The sequence below is a fragment of the Lolium rigidum genome, chromosome 7 (assembly GCF_022539505.1).
Source record: "Lolium rigidum isolate FL_2022 chromosome 7, APGP_CSIRO_Lrig_0.1, whole genome shotgun sequence".
NCBI classification, from domain to species: domain Eukaryota; kingdom Viridiplantae; phylum Streptophyta; class Magnoliopsida; order Poales; family Poaceae; genus Lolium; species Lolium rigidum.
Window position 1 is genome coordinate 268,831,603 of NC_061514.1, and position 15,157 is coordinate 268,846,759.

Genomic DNA, 15,157 nt, shown 5'->3' on the forward strand with positions numbered 1-15,157 from the left:
TCGTCCTTGCTGAGCATTCAAACAATCTACATTAGCCAAATGAAATTAAATATGTAAAAGGCAAGTAGACTGGCAGCATTCCAAAACTGTAACTGCTTGCCATGTTTGGTCCTTCTGTATATGAAGCAGTTCTTATTCCCTCCTCCTATTTTAATCTGTTAATGCGTATTAAGTATCCTCCTCGGAAATCTTTTCTTGCAAATTTAAAGTTTGCTTATTCAGTAAGTGTGAAGTAACTAAAAATCTGAAAGCAAGCTGATGTAAATGGTTACTGTAATACACATTAGTATGGTCCTTTTGCTGGCTGCAAATTTTCATACTTCCCATTTGTCTTCCCCTACAATTTATTCTAGGAACAAAAGCACTTTTTTAAGAGCCGGCGAAGACAAGCAATGTAATGTACCTCATTTAGAAGTCCAGTAACCACCGGAGAAGAGGCGTAGGAGGGTGAGGAGCTGCACTGGCGGTTGGCATCCTCCATGACATTGACGAAGCAGTGCCGAACACATCATATGGGCTGCCGCCTGATGAAGAGCAGCACAAGAGCCACCTAACAAACCTAGCAACACAACAGATATGTCTTTTTAGAAAGCCACAACATGTCAGGTGAACCTGTATCTAGCCTCCATCCACATCAGGAGAGCAAATAGGAAAAAGATAAAAGTAATAAAGGGAATTTTCTGCTCAAGGACTCTGATATGCACCACAAATTGGCATTTTTTCCTGTTTCTGGGCACATACCATGGACACCAACTAGAAAAAAAGAAAGAATGATTGTTGTAGATCCTTGAACAGAGCAGTAGTTGGCAGGAAAATCCTGAAATCAAATCAGAGAATCAATCATTAGAAAGGAATCTGGGCATGAAAAATATAAGGCAGGGAAAAAAATGGAATCACCTCAACCGGTTCCACACTGGCCAGATGCCATCAAAGCCCTCATACTGCCTTGTCGATACAAAGACGATGGAGACATTGGCACCTCCTGTCGAAGGAGAAAAGCAGCAGATGGGCTAGGCTTCATCTCGAATCATCGGTTGGTGCAGAGAACGACGAGGTCCGCGACTGCCGCCTGTGCCACTCCCCTCACTGTCGCTCGGACCAGCGCGAGGCGGAACATCACGCAGCCACCAGAGGCATCATGGAGGAGACGAGGAGGAGGGATTAGCACATATTCAGCCTCAGAACATCAGTCTCACTATCGAACCCAATGCTTTATTAGTATTATAAATACAAGACCAACATATTAAAAGAGTGATATAAATGACCTCTCAGATATTCCAGATAACCTTTAATAGTTGACAACAAGCTTATCAGCAAGAGGTAGACACATTTAGAAACTCACTGCAGAGTTGCATCAAAAACTGCTTGATGTTTTAGGAATCAACTATTTTGGAAAATAAATATGGGTTATTGATTAAAAGAGCCAAGCAATTCAACAAAAATCCTGTCAAATGATAGCTTCCATTGGCCTCTTTTAGATGCACAAAAAAAAGCTACTACAACATCATCAATATTCTGAAAATATGCCATTCGTGATGACAAATATTTCTATCAAGCAAGATGTGACTACAGAACTAAACCATAGCATATGGCAATAGAGAGAGAAAGGTCACCCTGCCATCAGCAGCTTGTCGTACATCAAAGTGGCCATCTCTTCCCAAGCTGCACTTGTGGTCAACAACACCATCTTCTTCAACAGCACATCACAAGCAACGAAGTCAGTGGAAGTGTTGTCTTCTTCAACAGCTTCTCATCTTCATACCAGATACCACTGCCTACCCATTTCACCATCTCCTTTCGATAATCCATTAACTGTAATCACCCATGTCCATACTAACCATTAAAAACTACAACTCTGAGAGATGGCTACTAATAATATGGATAATCCCATGTTTCAGTAGGAAACAACCCTGCATAAGCTATCCACACATCAGACCCATATAGAAATCTGAAGCAGAGAAGAAACATAGCGTTGCATACACATCCCAAGGCTGATTTTTTTCTCAACAAAATAGTTAAGCATACTTGTGCAAAAATTGAATATCCATTGAGAGGGTGAACTAAACAAAAGCACCTGAAGCAAAATAATTGAGAGAAGTGATAACTGCAAGTAAAAATTGACCACAAAGGTTTCCTTAATTCTTTTGGTTTGGCTTTCCTGGTATATCCGGCTAGCTCGTGACTGTGACTGCAATCTGCACATATCAAAGCACAACAATTCATAGCAAAAAATAACCCAGAACATCATATATGAACTAACGAGGGAGCGCTAGAGTCGGTACCTCAGCTATTTGTATACAAAATTGACTGCATAAAGATATCTGAATCTGAGAATTCACGTCACTTATCAGCCTAGAAACGGGAAAATCGATCAAAGGGGCAGCGACACAAAGAACACCAAAGAACCCGAAAGAATAATCCAAATCGGAAAAGAACTACAAAAAAATACAAAAGGTAAAGGACAAGAGGAGAAGCAGCAAGGGGCCAAATTACAGTCAAAAAGAACACGGGAGCATCTAGAGGCGATGAAGAGGACGCAAAGACGACGGGTAAGGATGGCGACCTTCTCATCCGTTCATCTCCTCCTCGTCAGTCTATAGAGCCATGCTCGCTGAGGGGCGATGAAGATGGCAGCGCTGCCGTACCGTCGAAGGAGATGGCGTGGGGAGCGGCTGCGCCTCCTCATTCCCAGCCCCGCAGAGGAGGATCTCGATCCGCTGGGAGCGGCGGCGCCTCCTCCTGCCCAGCGCCGCAGAGGAGGATCTCGATCCGCCGCTCTACCCCCCTCAAGCCGCCACGCACAAGCTCCTGCCCAGCCGCTCTTCCCAGCGAGCGGCGGCGCGCCGTGACAGGGACGAGGACAACATAGGCCACGCCATGTAAGGAGGACGGCGCGAGGCGGCAGCGTGAGGCGGCAAGGCGCGGTCGGGTGGAGATTGGGTAGGGTTTGGAGGGATTGGGGAGAGGGGATTGGGGGAGAGGAATTGGACCTCTACCACCGCAGCTACGGTGCGGGAGGAAATGCCCAATCTACCCCGCGGGGTGGAGATATTTTCCACGGGCCGACACCACGTCCGACCAAGCTGAAACCCACCCGCTGCGACCGACGAGCGGACCCGGCCGAATGTGGGACCCACGCGCAGCCAGAGACGGGTAAAAATTGGCCATTGCATGGCTTTATCTAGCATGGGGGAACAAATGGGACAATACCCACGTGGGACGCGAGCCAACCACGGGCCCTGCAATAAACGGATGAGATGCAGCATCAGCCAGGATCCGACGGTCCAGATTCTTAGATCGTTGTGAGACCCCCATGGGGGGCATCAATTATACCTTTAGATGTTAGCAGCGTGCAATGGCGATTACCAGTTTGTCCAAATGATGCATGCTTCACATTGTAGATAGCATGCACACGAACAGGCCCATTGCATCTCACACAAACCGTAAAGAATGGTCGAGCACGGCCCGGCCCAGCCCAGCCCAGTGGGCTTAAGGCTTAAACCCCTACCGGATTCCGCCGCTCCACGTACGCCGTAAGATTCTCTCCTCGTCCTCATCCAAACCCCAACCGAATCAATCAATCCGACATCCCCCACCGCCGCAGATAAAAATCCAAACAATCGAAGCCCTCCGTACATGGCGCTGCTGCTGCCGCCGCCGCCGCCGCCGCCGTTCGCGGCGCTCGGCCTCCCCTGCCGCCTATTCCCCTGCGCCACCGCCCAGCGCGCCCGCTTCGCCGCCGCCTTCTCGCTCCAGACCAACGTGCGCCTCCTCAAGCCCAACCGCCGCTCCCGCCGCTCCCGCTACCCCTACTACGACCTCGACGACGACGAAGAGGAGGAAGAGGAGGACGAGGGCGACGAAGAGAGCGAGGTGAGCTCCCCCACTGCCGCTAACTTGTTCTTTTGTCAGGGTAGGCTTTTGCAGCTTCACTGCTTGGCTGGCTCGTGCTATAGCAGAAATGCAAACTGTGCTCTCGCTTGGTGTATTCGTTACACGTGGTAGAAGTAAGAAAGCTACGCGTTCCTCAGACCGTATTAAGCTGGACAACCTGTTGCAGTACTACTATTCATCAGCGCTTGGTATAGTTAGTCATGGGAGAAATGCAAACTCTGCTCTCATTTGGTATATTCATCATAGGAGAAGTACAACAAGTCGTCGACCAACGGTTCAAAATAAATTGCGCTACTACTATCCATCAGCTGATTATGATTTCAAATGTGCTCGTCGCAGGAGACCTTAAACGAAAGATTGCCTAGCATATAGTGTGCTGTAGTAATAGCTGGCTTTGTGCCTCTTGAAGATTCAAGGGAATACATATAGCATTTGTGCCTCTTGTAGGATTTATACTTATAGTACGCAGTTCTGGTGGACAATTTGGATGTTTGCTTTGCTACGAATGTTTGTCTCCCTGCGTGTTCCATTTCGGCTCTGTGCCACTTACTTCATCACACCATAAGTACCGCATAATGTGGCACAGCTGATACATCCTAAGCACTTGATAACGTGGCACAGTTGACATTTTTGTTTTTAGTGCAAGAACTTGGTTGATCCTCCGTAAAGACTATTGCCGACAAAGCATGAGAAGTCATGCATTTCTTGTTACCGTTGAACCCTCCTGAAAAGTGGTCCGAGATTTGCTGGGAGAGCCATAGCATATTGACCAAACTCATCTAGCTATTCGTGGTTTCAGTTACGTCAGGTGCTTTTGTACTCTCTTTTTTTTTCCTCCTTTGAAGACGGCACTCCCGTGCTGACATTGCAAACAACAAACGCTTCAAAAGGATATTCTAATATAAAGTGTTCGATTCCCCCTTCATGTACTAACAACAATTAATGCTCACATGTTTTACTATTTTAAATGGACGTTATAATTAACAACTGTTCATCAAAATCCATAATATATAGGATTTTTTTAGATGTTTTACACTGTATGCGGTGTTGACATACAGCTAATATTATTATATCTTTAGATGTTGCGTTAGAATTATCTATTATACAGAATTTTGAGCTCAAAAAAATACATTCGCTTTTGTTTGTCTGCTCATAGGACAAATATTAAAAACTCACTATTGCAGCATATCTTACGTTATATTGCATTATTATTCTTTTCAGGATGATTTATCAGGTTTGGAGTATCCTGGTGTCCTTTATACAAACAACCCTCGTGCTCCCAGCAAGAGAGCAGGTATCTTTAAGTTATGCGAAACTTCTGAAAAACAGTGGTACCGTGTATTGAAACTCTATATGTCCATGCTTCAGGACGACAAACACCACTGGTAAAAGAGAATTGGGAAGGAAGGCGGCCCAAAACTCGTGACAAACATGGTAGTCCAGAAAGTTATAATTCCCTCCAGCCAAGGAGAAAATTAGGCAGAACATTACTAGATCTTACAAGCATGAACAAGGAAGTAGAGGTAACTTACTAAATTTGATTCAGTATGTCCATGCTACTGGTCCATATTTCAGTATGTAAGGTGTGCTGGCTAACAAAGATTTGTTGTTGCAGTTGAAAAATGAAAGTATCTCCCGGAGTCTGTTTCAGAAACTGCAAGAAGAATATGACTTTGATGACAAATGGTTGCCACTTATTGATTACTTGTGCTCATTTGGACTGAGGGAATCCCATTTTACTTACATCTATGAGAGACACATGGCTTGCTTTCAAATCAACCGGGCTTCTGCAGAAGAAAGACTGGAGTTCCTTCTAAGTGCCGGTGTTAAAAGCAAGGATCTCAAGAGGATGCTGGTCAGACAGCCGCAAATTTTGGAATACACTCTCAGCAATCTGAAATCTCATGTTGCTTTTCTGGCTGGCATTGGTGTTCCAGATGCACGGATGGGGCAAATCATTTCTTCAGCCCCTTCGTTTTTATCCTACAGTATTGAACAGTCCCTGAAGCCAACTGTAAGGTATTTGATTGAGGAAGTGGGTATTGAGGAGAGCGACGTGGGGAAAGTCGTGCAGCTAAGCCCCCAGATATTGGTGCAGCGAATTGATAATGCATGGAAATCTCGATTTCTCTTTTTCACAAATGAACTAGGGGCACCCAAAGATAGCATTGTCAAAATGGTCACAAAGCACCCGCAACTGCTTCACTACAGCATTGAGGATGGCATCTTGCCTCGAATCAAATTCCTTAGAAGCATTGGCATGAAAAACTCTGATATTCTGAAAATATTGACAAGCCTTACTCAGGTATTACCATATCCATGTAATCATTCCCCATCCTTATATTTTTGTTGTTGCGCTTCAGAGTCTCTCATCCTGCCATGTTTTTCAGGTGTTATCTTTGTCGTTGGAGAAAAATCTCAAACCGAAGTATCTTTATTTGGTCAATGACCTTAAGAATGAGGCCCAGGCCTTAACCAAGTACCCCATGTACTTGAGCTTGTCTCTTGAGCAAAGAATTCGTCCCCGTCACCGTTTCCTTGTTTCATTGAAGAAAGCTCCAAAGGGTCCATTTCCGCTCAGCTCCTTTGTGCTTACGGATGAGCGTTTTTGCCAGCGGTGGGCTGGGACTAGCTTAGAGAAGTACCATACATTTAGAAAGAGCTTGCTGCTGACAGATTTTGCAGAGAAGACTGGAAGGAAACCATTAGCATCACGGCGGTAGATAGCTGAGGAACTTGACCTTCAGCATCTGGGTTGCTTCTGAAATCTGTTAGCTATAACAAAGCTTCTTAAGCTCCTTTGCGCCTGTGGATGAGCATTTTTGCCAGCAACGAACCTTGACTAACTTAGAGAAGTTAACATACATCTAGACAGAGCGTCTGTTGACAGGTTTTTGCTAAGTATGAAGGAAATTATTAACATTAAGACTGTAGATAATAATCTTCAGTGGATGGGGTTACTTTTGTTGACTTTGATCACATGCTCCTCGCTGTAAGACGATCATCTTACACATCACTACTTTTTTTACATTTTATTTTTTTCGGTTGTTATTTTTTCATAGTTCTGATGATTGATTTACTTGTTTCCAGGAAATGGCCTAGGTTGCTGGCCTGGTTACCCAATGATCAGCGGGTTCACAATACAGATACATCAACAATGACAGGATAGACGTATCTCTTTGCCGACTCTATGTTAAACACGATGGAAAGCCTTTCTGATAGCTCCTGATGAACTAAAAATGGATGGTCCTTCTGACAGAACAGCAACCATCTGCAATGGCGGATCGAACATTTTGCTTACTGCTTAAAGGAGTTGGTACCTTGATTCTACCTAATTTTAACCGCAAGTTTTGAGCAACATATCATGTCTAGCAAAACTGCAGCTTGACCAGCCCAGTGCTGTAGTGGGCAGCTTTCTGTGTCGGACATATGGCTGTAGACTGTAGTGACGTTTTCTTCATCAGGGTTGTAATGATAGAAATTATGGTACTGGTACTGTTTCTACGCCCTCTATTTCACTGTTATGATGGGAAGCGCTACAAATTATCTTAATTACTGTAATTATATATGTGCGTATTTGTCTTCTCTACCAGCTTATCCGGAGTACTATAGTGGAACTTGTGATGTAACTCTGGAAATCGGCTCTTAAACTCAGACTAGGATGCTGGAGTACCACTTGACGGCGATAAAATGCATATGAACAAAGGGCACTGACCGTTCATCATTGTCAAAGCAGAACCAAAGCTGCCGTGCCTGTTATCTGTTATAATGGAACAAGAGTTTACATGCGGCTAAGGAATCAACGGTTGCAGTACTTGAGGAAGGAACCATTTGTCTTGTTCAGCGTTAACAAAGGGCCTGATGTGCTTCTGTGTGAGTTTATATATTCCAAAATTTTCTGAAAAAGTCTGGGTGTGACTATATGAAGATCTTTAAATCTGCAGATTTTGTTCCAACCATGTATCAATTCGTGTGTTGAATGAAAACAAAAATTGAGTATGTTGACAGTGTCTTAAACAAATAAATATTTGGCTAAATTTTGTGCAGTCTGGCAATGTCACCACAACCCTTTTAAAAAAATATTATTAAAAATATAAGTGCGTTTCGTCTATCTAAAATCAAGGTGAACAAACCTGAGTGCGGGAATGGTGTTTTGGCACATGGGAGCATATGCTCCCTTTATTTTAAAATGCATGTTACATACATTTTGAAATTTCAAAAAATTAAAACAAAAAATTCGAACGTACATCTTCACGTGCTAGACACTCACAAAGTTGTTTCATAAAAATCCGACTTGTCGTGTGACGTGTGTAAAAAAGACAAAATTCAATGCTGAAAATAAGTCTTTTCAGGAGATAAATTTTCTCTTTTTTATACAGACCACAAAACATATTGGTTCTTCACGAAACTTGACGAACGTACGTATATTGTGGAGATGTACATGTAGAATTTTTTGTCAAATTTTTTCGACATTTCAAAATATAACTTTTTGATAGAGGGAGCATATGCACCCGGGAGCCGAATTGAATTTCCGCCTGAGTGCGCTCTTTTCTCCAGCCATCCATTGCAGTCGACAGGCACAGATTGGGAGCGGAAAAGGCCGCTTGGTCACGTGCTGCCGCTGGAAGCTTTCTTGGGCCTTGGCAGTTGGCACTCTACCCCCTAGCAGACTAGCACCGCCCGACTCCACACTGTAAAAAAAATCGGCATTTCTCCAGGCATATATGCCTCCAGACATGTTCTACCACACTTCTTCCCATTACCAGAATAATAATGTACTTCCTCTCTCTCAAAGAAAAAGAGAACAACAATTATGTAATCAAGTTAACCAAAGCTCGGATACTTCCTTATTTTCCCCAAATGAAACATGCATGTATGATCTGTATGCCTATACGACTATACTCTCGGGTGTCATATGCATGCACCAAACCTTTTCTGCTTTGCTGTTAACTACCAAAAATACTCTTCTGTAGAGTAGAATTACAAGGATGCTTAGATGTATCAGCAGGGGAATGGCCCCAAAATCAGACAGTCAAGGAAAATGCTTCCTTCGGATGTACAAAATTGCCAATGTTGACGTTACTGTATCTGGAGTTGGTTTATATGATCTACAGGAAACCACAAAAGTGCTTGCGATCCACTGAAGCTTTCCTGCGCCTGAAGTATACCACATCTAATCTACAATATGTCGTGTAGAGTATATCTATCTAATCAACAGCATCTGAAGGAGAATGCATTTCTAATGACTGCACTTGCTCTGCTGGCTGGTCAGGTCTGCTTGTAGAAACAACCGACATCTGGAAAACCTGGAAGAGCTGGGACGATCTCATCAGCACTGCAAAAAAGCTCACATGGTTCAGAACTTTGCCACCAGATTAACTAACAGGAGATAGACATGTGAAGTGCTTTGGTTTCAGTATAATTTGTTTTGTCGCAACAATAATAAGATCAGTATTGCTGCATTGACTTCAATCATTTTAGGTTGCATAACAACAGCTTGATAAAGCATCCTAAAAGTTGATAGATGGTAGCTGAATATGCTGACATAAATAGGGAAACTCACATCTGTTCATCTGCTGCCTCTTCGCCCAAGCCACCTGCCACTTGTCCACCTAGAAGAATTACAAAACAATCTTAGTACTAAAAGGAATGTGAAGGTGGCAACATATTACAAGGACAGCCATAGTCTAGGGAAATTTCGTATGGATACCTTCTACAGGATTTATCTCCAAGCCATTCGGCACTTGTCCAGCTATAAGAATTGCAAAACATGTTTAGCAATAAAAGGACTGCAAAGGTGCAAGCAACATGCTACAAGGACAACCATAGACCAGGGAAATTTCATATATACCTTCTGGAGGATTTATTTCCACCTGAGAATGAGAAGGTTGGCTGTGATCTGCTGAATCTCCGTAAGATGATCCTGTCGCATCTCCACCTAGAAGAATTACAAAACAAGCTTAGTAATAAAGGGACTGCGAATGCGCAACATAATACAAGGACAATAATAGAATAGGGAATTTCATATGGATACCTTCTAGAGTACCGATTTCCATCTGAGAGCGAGAAGGTTGGTTATGTGCTAGTGGTAGAGCTATTTCTGGTGCACGCCCATTTTCTAGCCCATGGTTCCCTGCAGAGTTCCTGCATTTGCAACACTTCCAGACTTGAGCATTGATGTCCTTTATTCCTAAACTAGTGATGTTAAAAAAAAAAAAAGAGTAACGTACAACCTTGCATAATCAGTGTAACAAAACAAACTAATGCCATGGATAGAATTAGTTAAAAGTCAGGGAATTGATTAGCACCCAAAATTGCAAAAGAAACCAAACCAACAAAACCTTAGTGAAACAGAACATCAAATAAGCAGCTTATGGATAGAAAAAGGCGCCAATGACGTTTACATAAGATGATATGGTTGGCACCTAGATGCGCAAATAAAGATTCAAATAAGTAGCCTAATGTGTAGCGCTGTCAATAATTATTCAAATATGAAAATAAGTAGCATATAAAAAGTACAAAGCGTGCAAATCAAGCTCTGGGACTGGCACCCTAAATGGATAATGATATTGGAAAGGAGATTAGTTCACAACTCCACCTAATGATACAAAAGGGAGCCTTGGTCTTCACCATAGTTCCAACTACTCACAACTCCCAAATTAAGCACCAAAAGAACAATCATCCAATAACTAGTCTCAAAATGTTTTAAAAAGAAAGCCATAAGCACTTAGAAACATGTCATGCAGCATTTCCACCATAGCTAAAAATTCTGAACATGGATATGAGAAACAATACATGAGATATTGTTCGAACAGAAATTACAGATGTCAGTTCACACTATACAGTAGGACAACACTGAAGCAAGCAAAAGAAAACAACCAGGACTAAATCCTTACTTTAGCTTGGCTTCTGGCTTGGGGTTATAACAGCAGACACGAACTGGTTCTCCCAAGATGAAGTGCGGGATCTGAGGGTTCCAGTCTGATAATAGTAGCCTTACTGTCTCGGGATACTGGAATCTCACAAAACCAAATGAGCGTTCACGAGGAATGCTCACAGACATGACAGGCCCATAATTGCTGGAAGAAATATCATGACAATATTAACATAATGGACTCGTTGCTGTCAACCGCCTCTACCAGAATTTTGGTCAACACCAATCCCTCCGCTGAATTCTTCCACCACCGTGGTGTCAGGCAGGGGGATCCCCTATCCCTAATGCTCTTTGTTCTGGTTATGCAGGTATTTCACTACTTGGTCGACCTTTCTGCTCGTTTGGGATTGCTTGCAGCTCTGCCGGGCAGCCGGGGTGCTTGCCGCACATCTCTTTATGCTGATGATACCGTGATCTTCTTCAAGCCCACCCTCAGTGACTGTGATACCATCAAGCAATTGATACAGATGTTTGGGGAAGCCACTGGTCTACATACTAATATCCTCAAGAGTGCAGCTACTCCGATCAGATGTTCTGAGATGGATAGGCAGCTAATTGCTGATCAGTTGCTTTGCCCTGTCCTTGACTTTCCTATCACCTACCTTGGGGTGCCTCTGTCCATTTACAAGCTGCGGGCCCAGGACCTTCAACCCATCATCGACACCCTCCACCGCAAGCTCTCTGGATGGCATGCCAACCTCCTCTCTAAGGGAGATCGCCTTGTGTTGGTCAAGTCTGTGCTATCTGCAGTCCCCATCCACACTATGTTAGCTACTGATATCCCCAAACCTGTTAGTGAGGCTATCGTCAAATGCCAACGGAAGTTCTTCTGGTCTGCTGGTCGCAATGATGGCGGTGGGGGCTGTGCCATCGCCTGGAAAGATGTTTGTCGTCCTGTTGAGATGGGAGGCCTTGGCGTACTAGACATCAAACGACTGAGTTGGGCACTGCGTGCCAGATGGCCCTGGCTCCGCCGTGTTGACCCTGCGAAACCATGGGCCATGTTCCCTATCCGCTCCAATGCTCATGTTGAGGCTCTTGTTCATTTGGCCACCTCGATCAAGCTAGGCAATGGCACCAAGGTGCTTTTCTGGTCTGAAAGATGGATCGCCGGACAGAGTATTTCCCAACTTGCTCCAGCTGTCCTTGCTGCTGTTCGCCCCAACGCTGTCAGCTCCAGATCTGTTGCTGAGGGTCTTACCAACAACTCTTGGATCAGGGACATCTCTGGAACTCTCTCCGTTGAAGGGGTCCTGCAGTTTCTGCTTTTGGTCGATCTCACTGAAGCTCAAGTGCTGTCACCTGCCACGGAGGATGAGTTCATCTGGAATCTCTCGAGCTCCGGTCTATACTCTAGCAAGTCTGCGTACAATGCCCTTTTTGCCGGAAGAACTTTATCTCCGCACCATTTGGCCATTTGGGATTGTTGGGCTCCCCTCAAGTGCAAAGTGTTTGCTTGGCTTGCTGCGGCTGATTGCTGCTGGACCGGTGAGCGCAGGCTGCGACATGGCCTGTCTACTTCTGACACCTGTGCTGTTTGTGATCAAGAATCTGAGTCAATTAGCCATCTCCTGCTGCAATGCCCTTTTGCCAAGCAAGTCTGGTTCCATTCCCTGTCTAAACTTGGCTTGCAGGCCTGTTTGCCAGGCCCTGATGAGACTTTCTCGTCTTGGTTTGAGACGGCTGCCACTCGTGTTGCCCCCAGCCTGCTCAAGGCTGCAAGGTCCATCATCATCCTCACCCTGTGGAGAATTTGGAAATCCAGGAATGATGTCGTCTTCAACAGCCTGAGCCCTTGTCACATGGATCTCTCTCTCTATCCTCGAGGAGGCTCGGCTATGGATTCTTGCCGGCGCCAAGGAGTTACGTCGCTTACCTCTCCATGCTCGACCTCCGGACTCTCCCTAAGTCCCTGGCCGTTGGGTTAACAAATGTTAACCCATGTATAGTTTTCTTCTTCTTTTCTTCTTTTTGTCCTTGTTTTTTAGATCTTTTGTTTTGTTTCTCTGTCTTTCTCTTGTAGCGCTGCTACAGTTTGTACAGTTTTTTCCGCCTCTTTGCGGCTCCTTCTAATATACAAAGACACTCGCTTAGGCGTGTGTTAGAGAAAAAAATATTAACATAATGGTATAGCACTTGGGAGCTTCTTTTAAAGGCCTTCCAACACTAAAGTTACAAGACGATACCTGAAATAGTCAGAAACATTTAATGTTGTGCAAATGGATCTGCTTTCAGCAGAGAAGCTGATATAAATCAAGTTAGGGCCCAACACTCCCCAGTTACGTAGATGATCAGGGTAACCCAGGTATGCCTGCGAATGTTCCACCAGGACTAGAAAAGTTCGAGGCCTGCGTTGAAGCATGAATGGTCATAATCAGAACGTTTAGAAAAAAGAAAAGAGATGTGCCATTGCTAATTTATGATAGAAATATAATTCAAAGTGAAAAGCATACATCTAAAGTAAACAGATTAGAGATGAGATCATAAAAAAGACCTGGCAGGAATCCAACAAACTGTATGCAGAGCCCGAAGCAACATTGGTAGGCCCCAAGGATCCAAAACAGATCCCAGTGACAGATCCTTTTGGTACAGACAGAAGTACATCTGTGGCACCTCCCCTATGAAAACTGGCCTTCCCATCGTCAGCAGAATTCCCCTGATTTCCATCTCAAATGTTCCTGATGACCCAAATCCATGAGAGAAACCACAACTTAAACCGTTCGGGCAAAATCCACGTCTAGAGATGTAGACGCGGCAGGTGTCAGGCCACTGCCTTGAGCTACTGGGAGGACATCCAGTGACATTTGAGCACCCTGGGACACTTGACAATTGTGAATGCTCCTTCAAGCCAATGGATTTATCATCTGAGATCTGCCAACTTCGAAATTGACCAGCCTGGGCAGACTGGGTCCCCACAGAAGTGCCGCTTGACTGAGCCTGAGAGTAACAAGAGGGGTCCAGAGAATCACGCACTCCATCGTCTGGGACACTTGACAAGCCAGGGAGCTGTGAAGTTTCAGTTTGACCAGTGTGGGCAGACTGGACCGCCACAGAAGTGCTGCTTGACTGACCCTGGGAGTTCCAAGAGGGGTCCAGGAAATCACGCATTCCATCATCTGAGACGCTTGAGGAACCAGGGAGCTGTGAAGTTCCGATTTGATCAGCAGGAAGAGCCTGACCCTGAGGGGCCCAAGAGGGGGGCGGGAACTCAGACCCTGGTGATGGAGCCCTGGGCGGGAACTCAGACCCCATCCTGCCAATCAGGGTGCGTATGTCTGCATCCGGTGCATTCACATACAGCCTGATCTCTTCAAGTGTAAGTACGTTGAAGATGCGGCGAACAATTTCTTCTGCACCCCATCGGCTAAGCATCTCAAGTCCCAGAACTCGAGTCAGTAGCGCCTGCCGACATTCTTCACGATCCATTTCCTGTTTCCTGTACCACAGAGAACATCGTGGAAAGTTCAAAAACAAGAAACTGATAATATGCACAAGAGTAGCCCAGTAAGAAACAATGGTATACATTTCCCAGTTTGCACTTACAAAAATTGAACACCGAAAATCCAACCAAAACCCACTAGAACCTACTACTCCTATTGTATAGCATATCCACGATCAAGAACCGTTTTAGCCAACAACCTCCATGATTTCACCAAAATCAGAATCGATATAGCAGCTAATCAACAGGAACTCATCAAGCCAAGAAACTAGGAACCATGCTTTAGTGCCCCTAAATCGTAATGTACAGAACACATCTTCCTCTGGAAAGCAAACAAGCACAGGCAGGCAGGAAGAGAAAGACGAAAGTAACAATCCGTGAGAAAGAACCATTCTAGATTCGAAACTAGTTCCAGAATTCTTGGCATAGTTGTATTAGGTACTCCAAAAATCAACCCCGCAAGAAGTCTTCTACTTGGGGAAGCAGAGAAGCACAGGAAGGAAGAGGAGGATCAAGAACCATTATTCTAGCCAAAAACAGCGACTAGCAATCAACCGAATTCGTAAATGTCCTACAAGATACGCCACGAATTAACCCCGCAAGAACTCATGCATCAAACCAAGAAAAGATTGAAAGAGCTCGTTTCTATTCCACAAATCAAACCCCGCAAGAACTATTCTAACTTCGGGGAGCAGATCCAGCAGCACAGGGAGGAAGAGGAGGATCAAGAACTACTCTAGCCAAAACAGCGTCTAGCTAGTATTCAACCAAATTCGGTACTGTTGTACAATATACGCCACGAATTAACCCAGCAGGACCTCATGCATCAAACCAAGAAAAGATGGGAAGAGCTCTTTTCTACTCCACAAATCAATCCCGCAAGAACTCTT

General features: G+C 44.5%; 1 protein-coding gene across 1 annotated transcript; it reads left to right on the top strand.

Moving 5' to 3' along the window:
* The first annotated feature begins 3,636 nt into the window (after positions 1 to 3,636).
* Positions 3,637 to 7,479, top strand: LOC124672744 (transcription termination factor MTERF9, chloroplastic-like). The gene is made up of 6 exons (XM_047208919.1): positions 3,637 to 3,873; positions 5,116 to 5,188; positions 5,263 to 5,417; positions 5,510 to 6,199; positions 6,285 to 6,886; positions 6,985 to 7,479. The coding sequence occupies exons 1-5, from the start codon at positions 3,637 to 3,639 to the stop codon at positions 6,615 to 6,617; spliced, it is 1,488 nt and encodes a 495-aa protein (XP_047064875.1). The 3' UTR covers positions 6,618 to 6,886; positions 6,985 to 7,479.
* Positions 7,480 to 15,157: the final 7,678 nt, after the last annotated feature.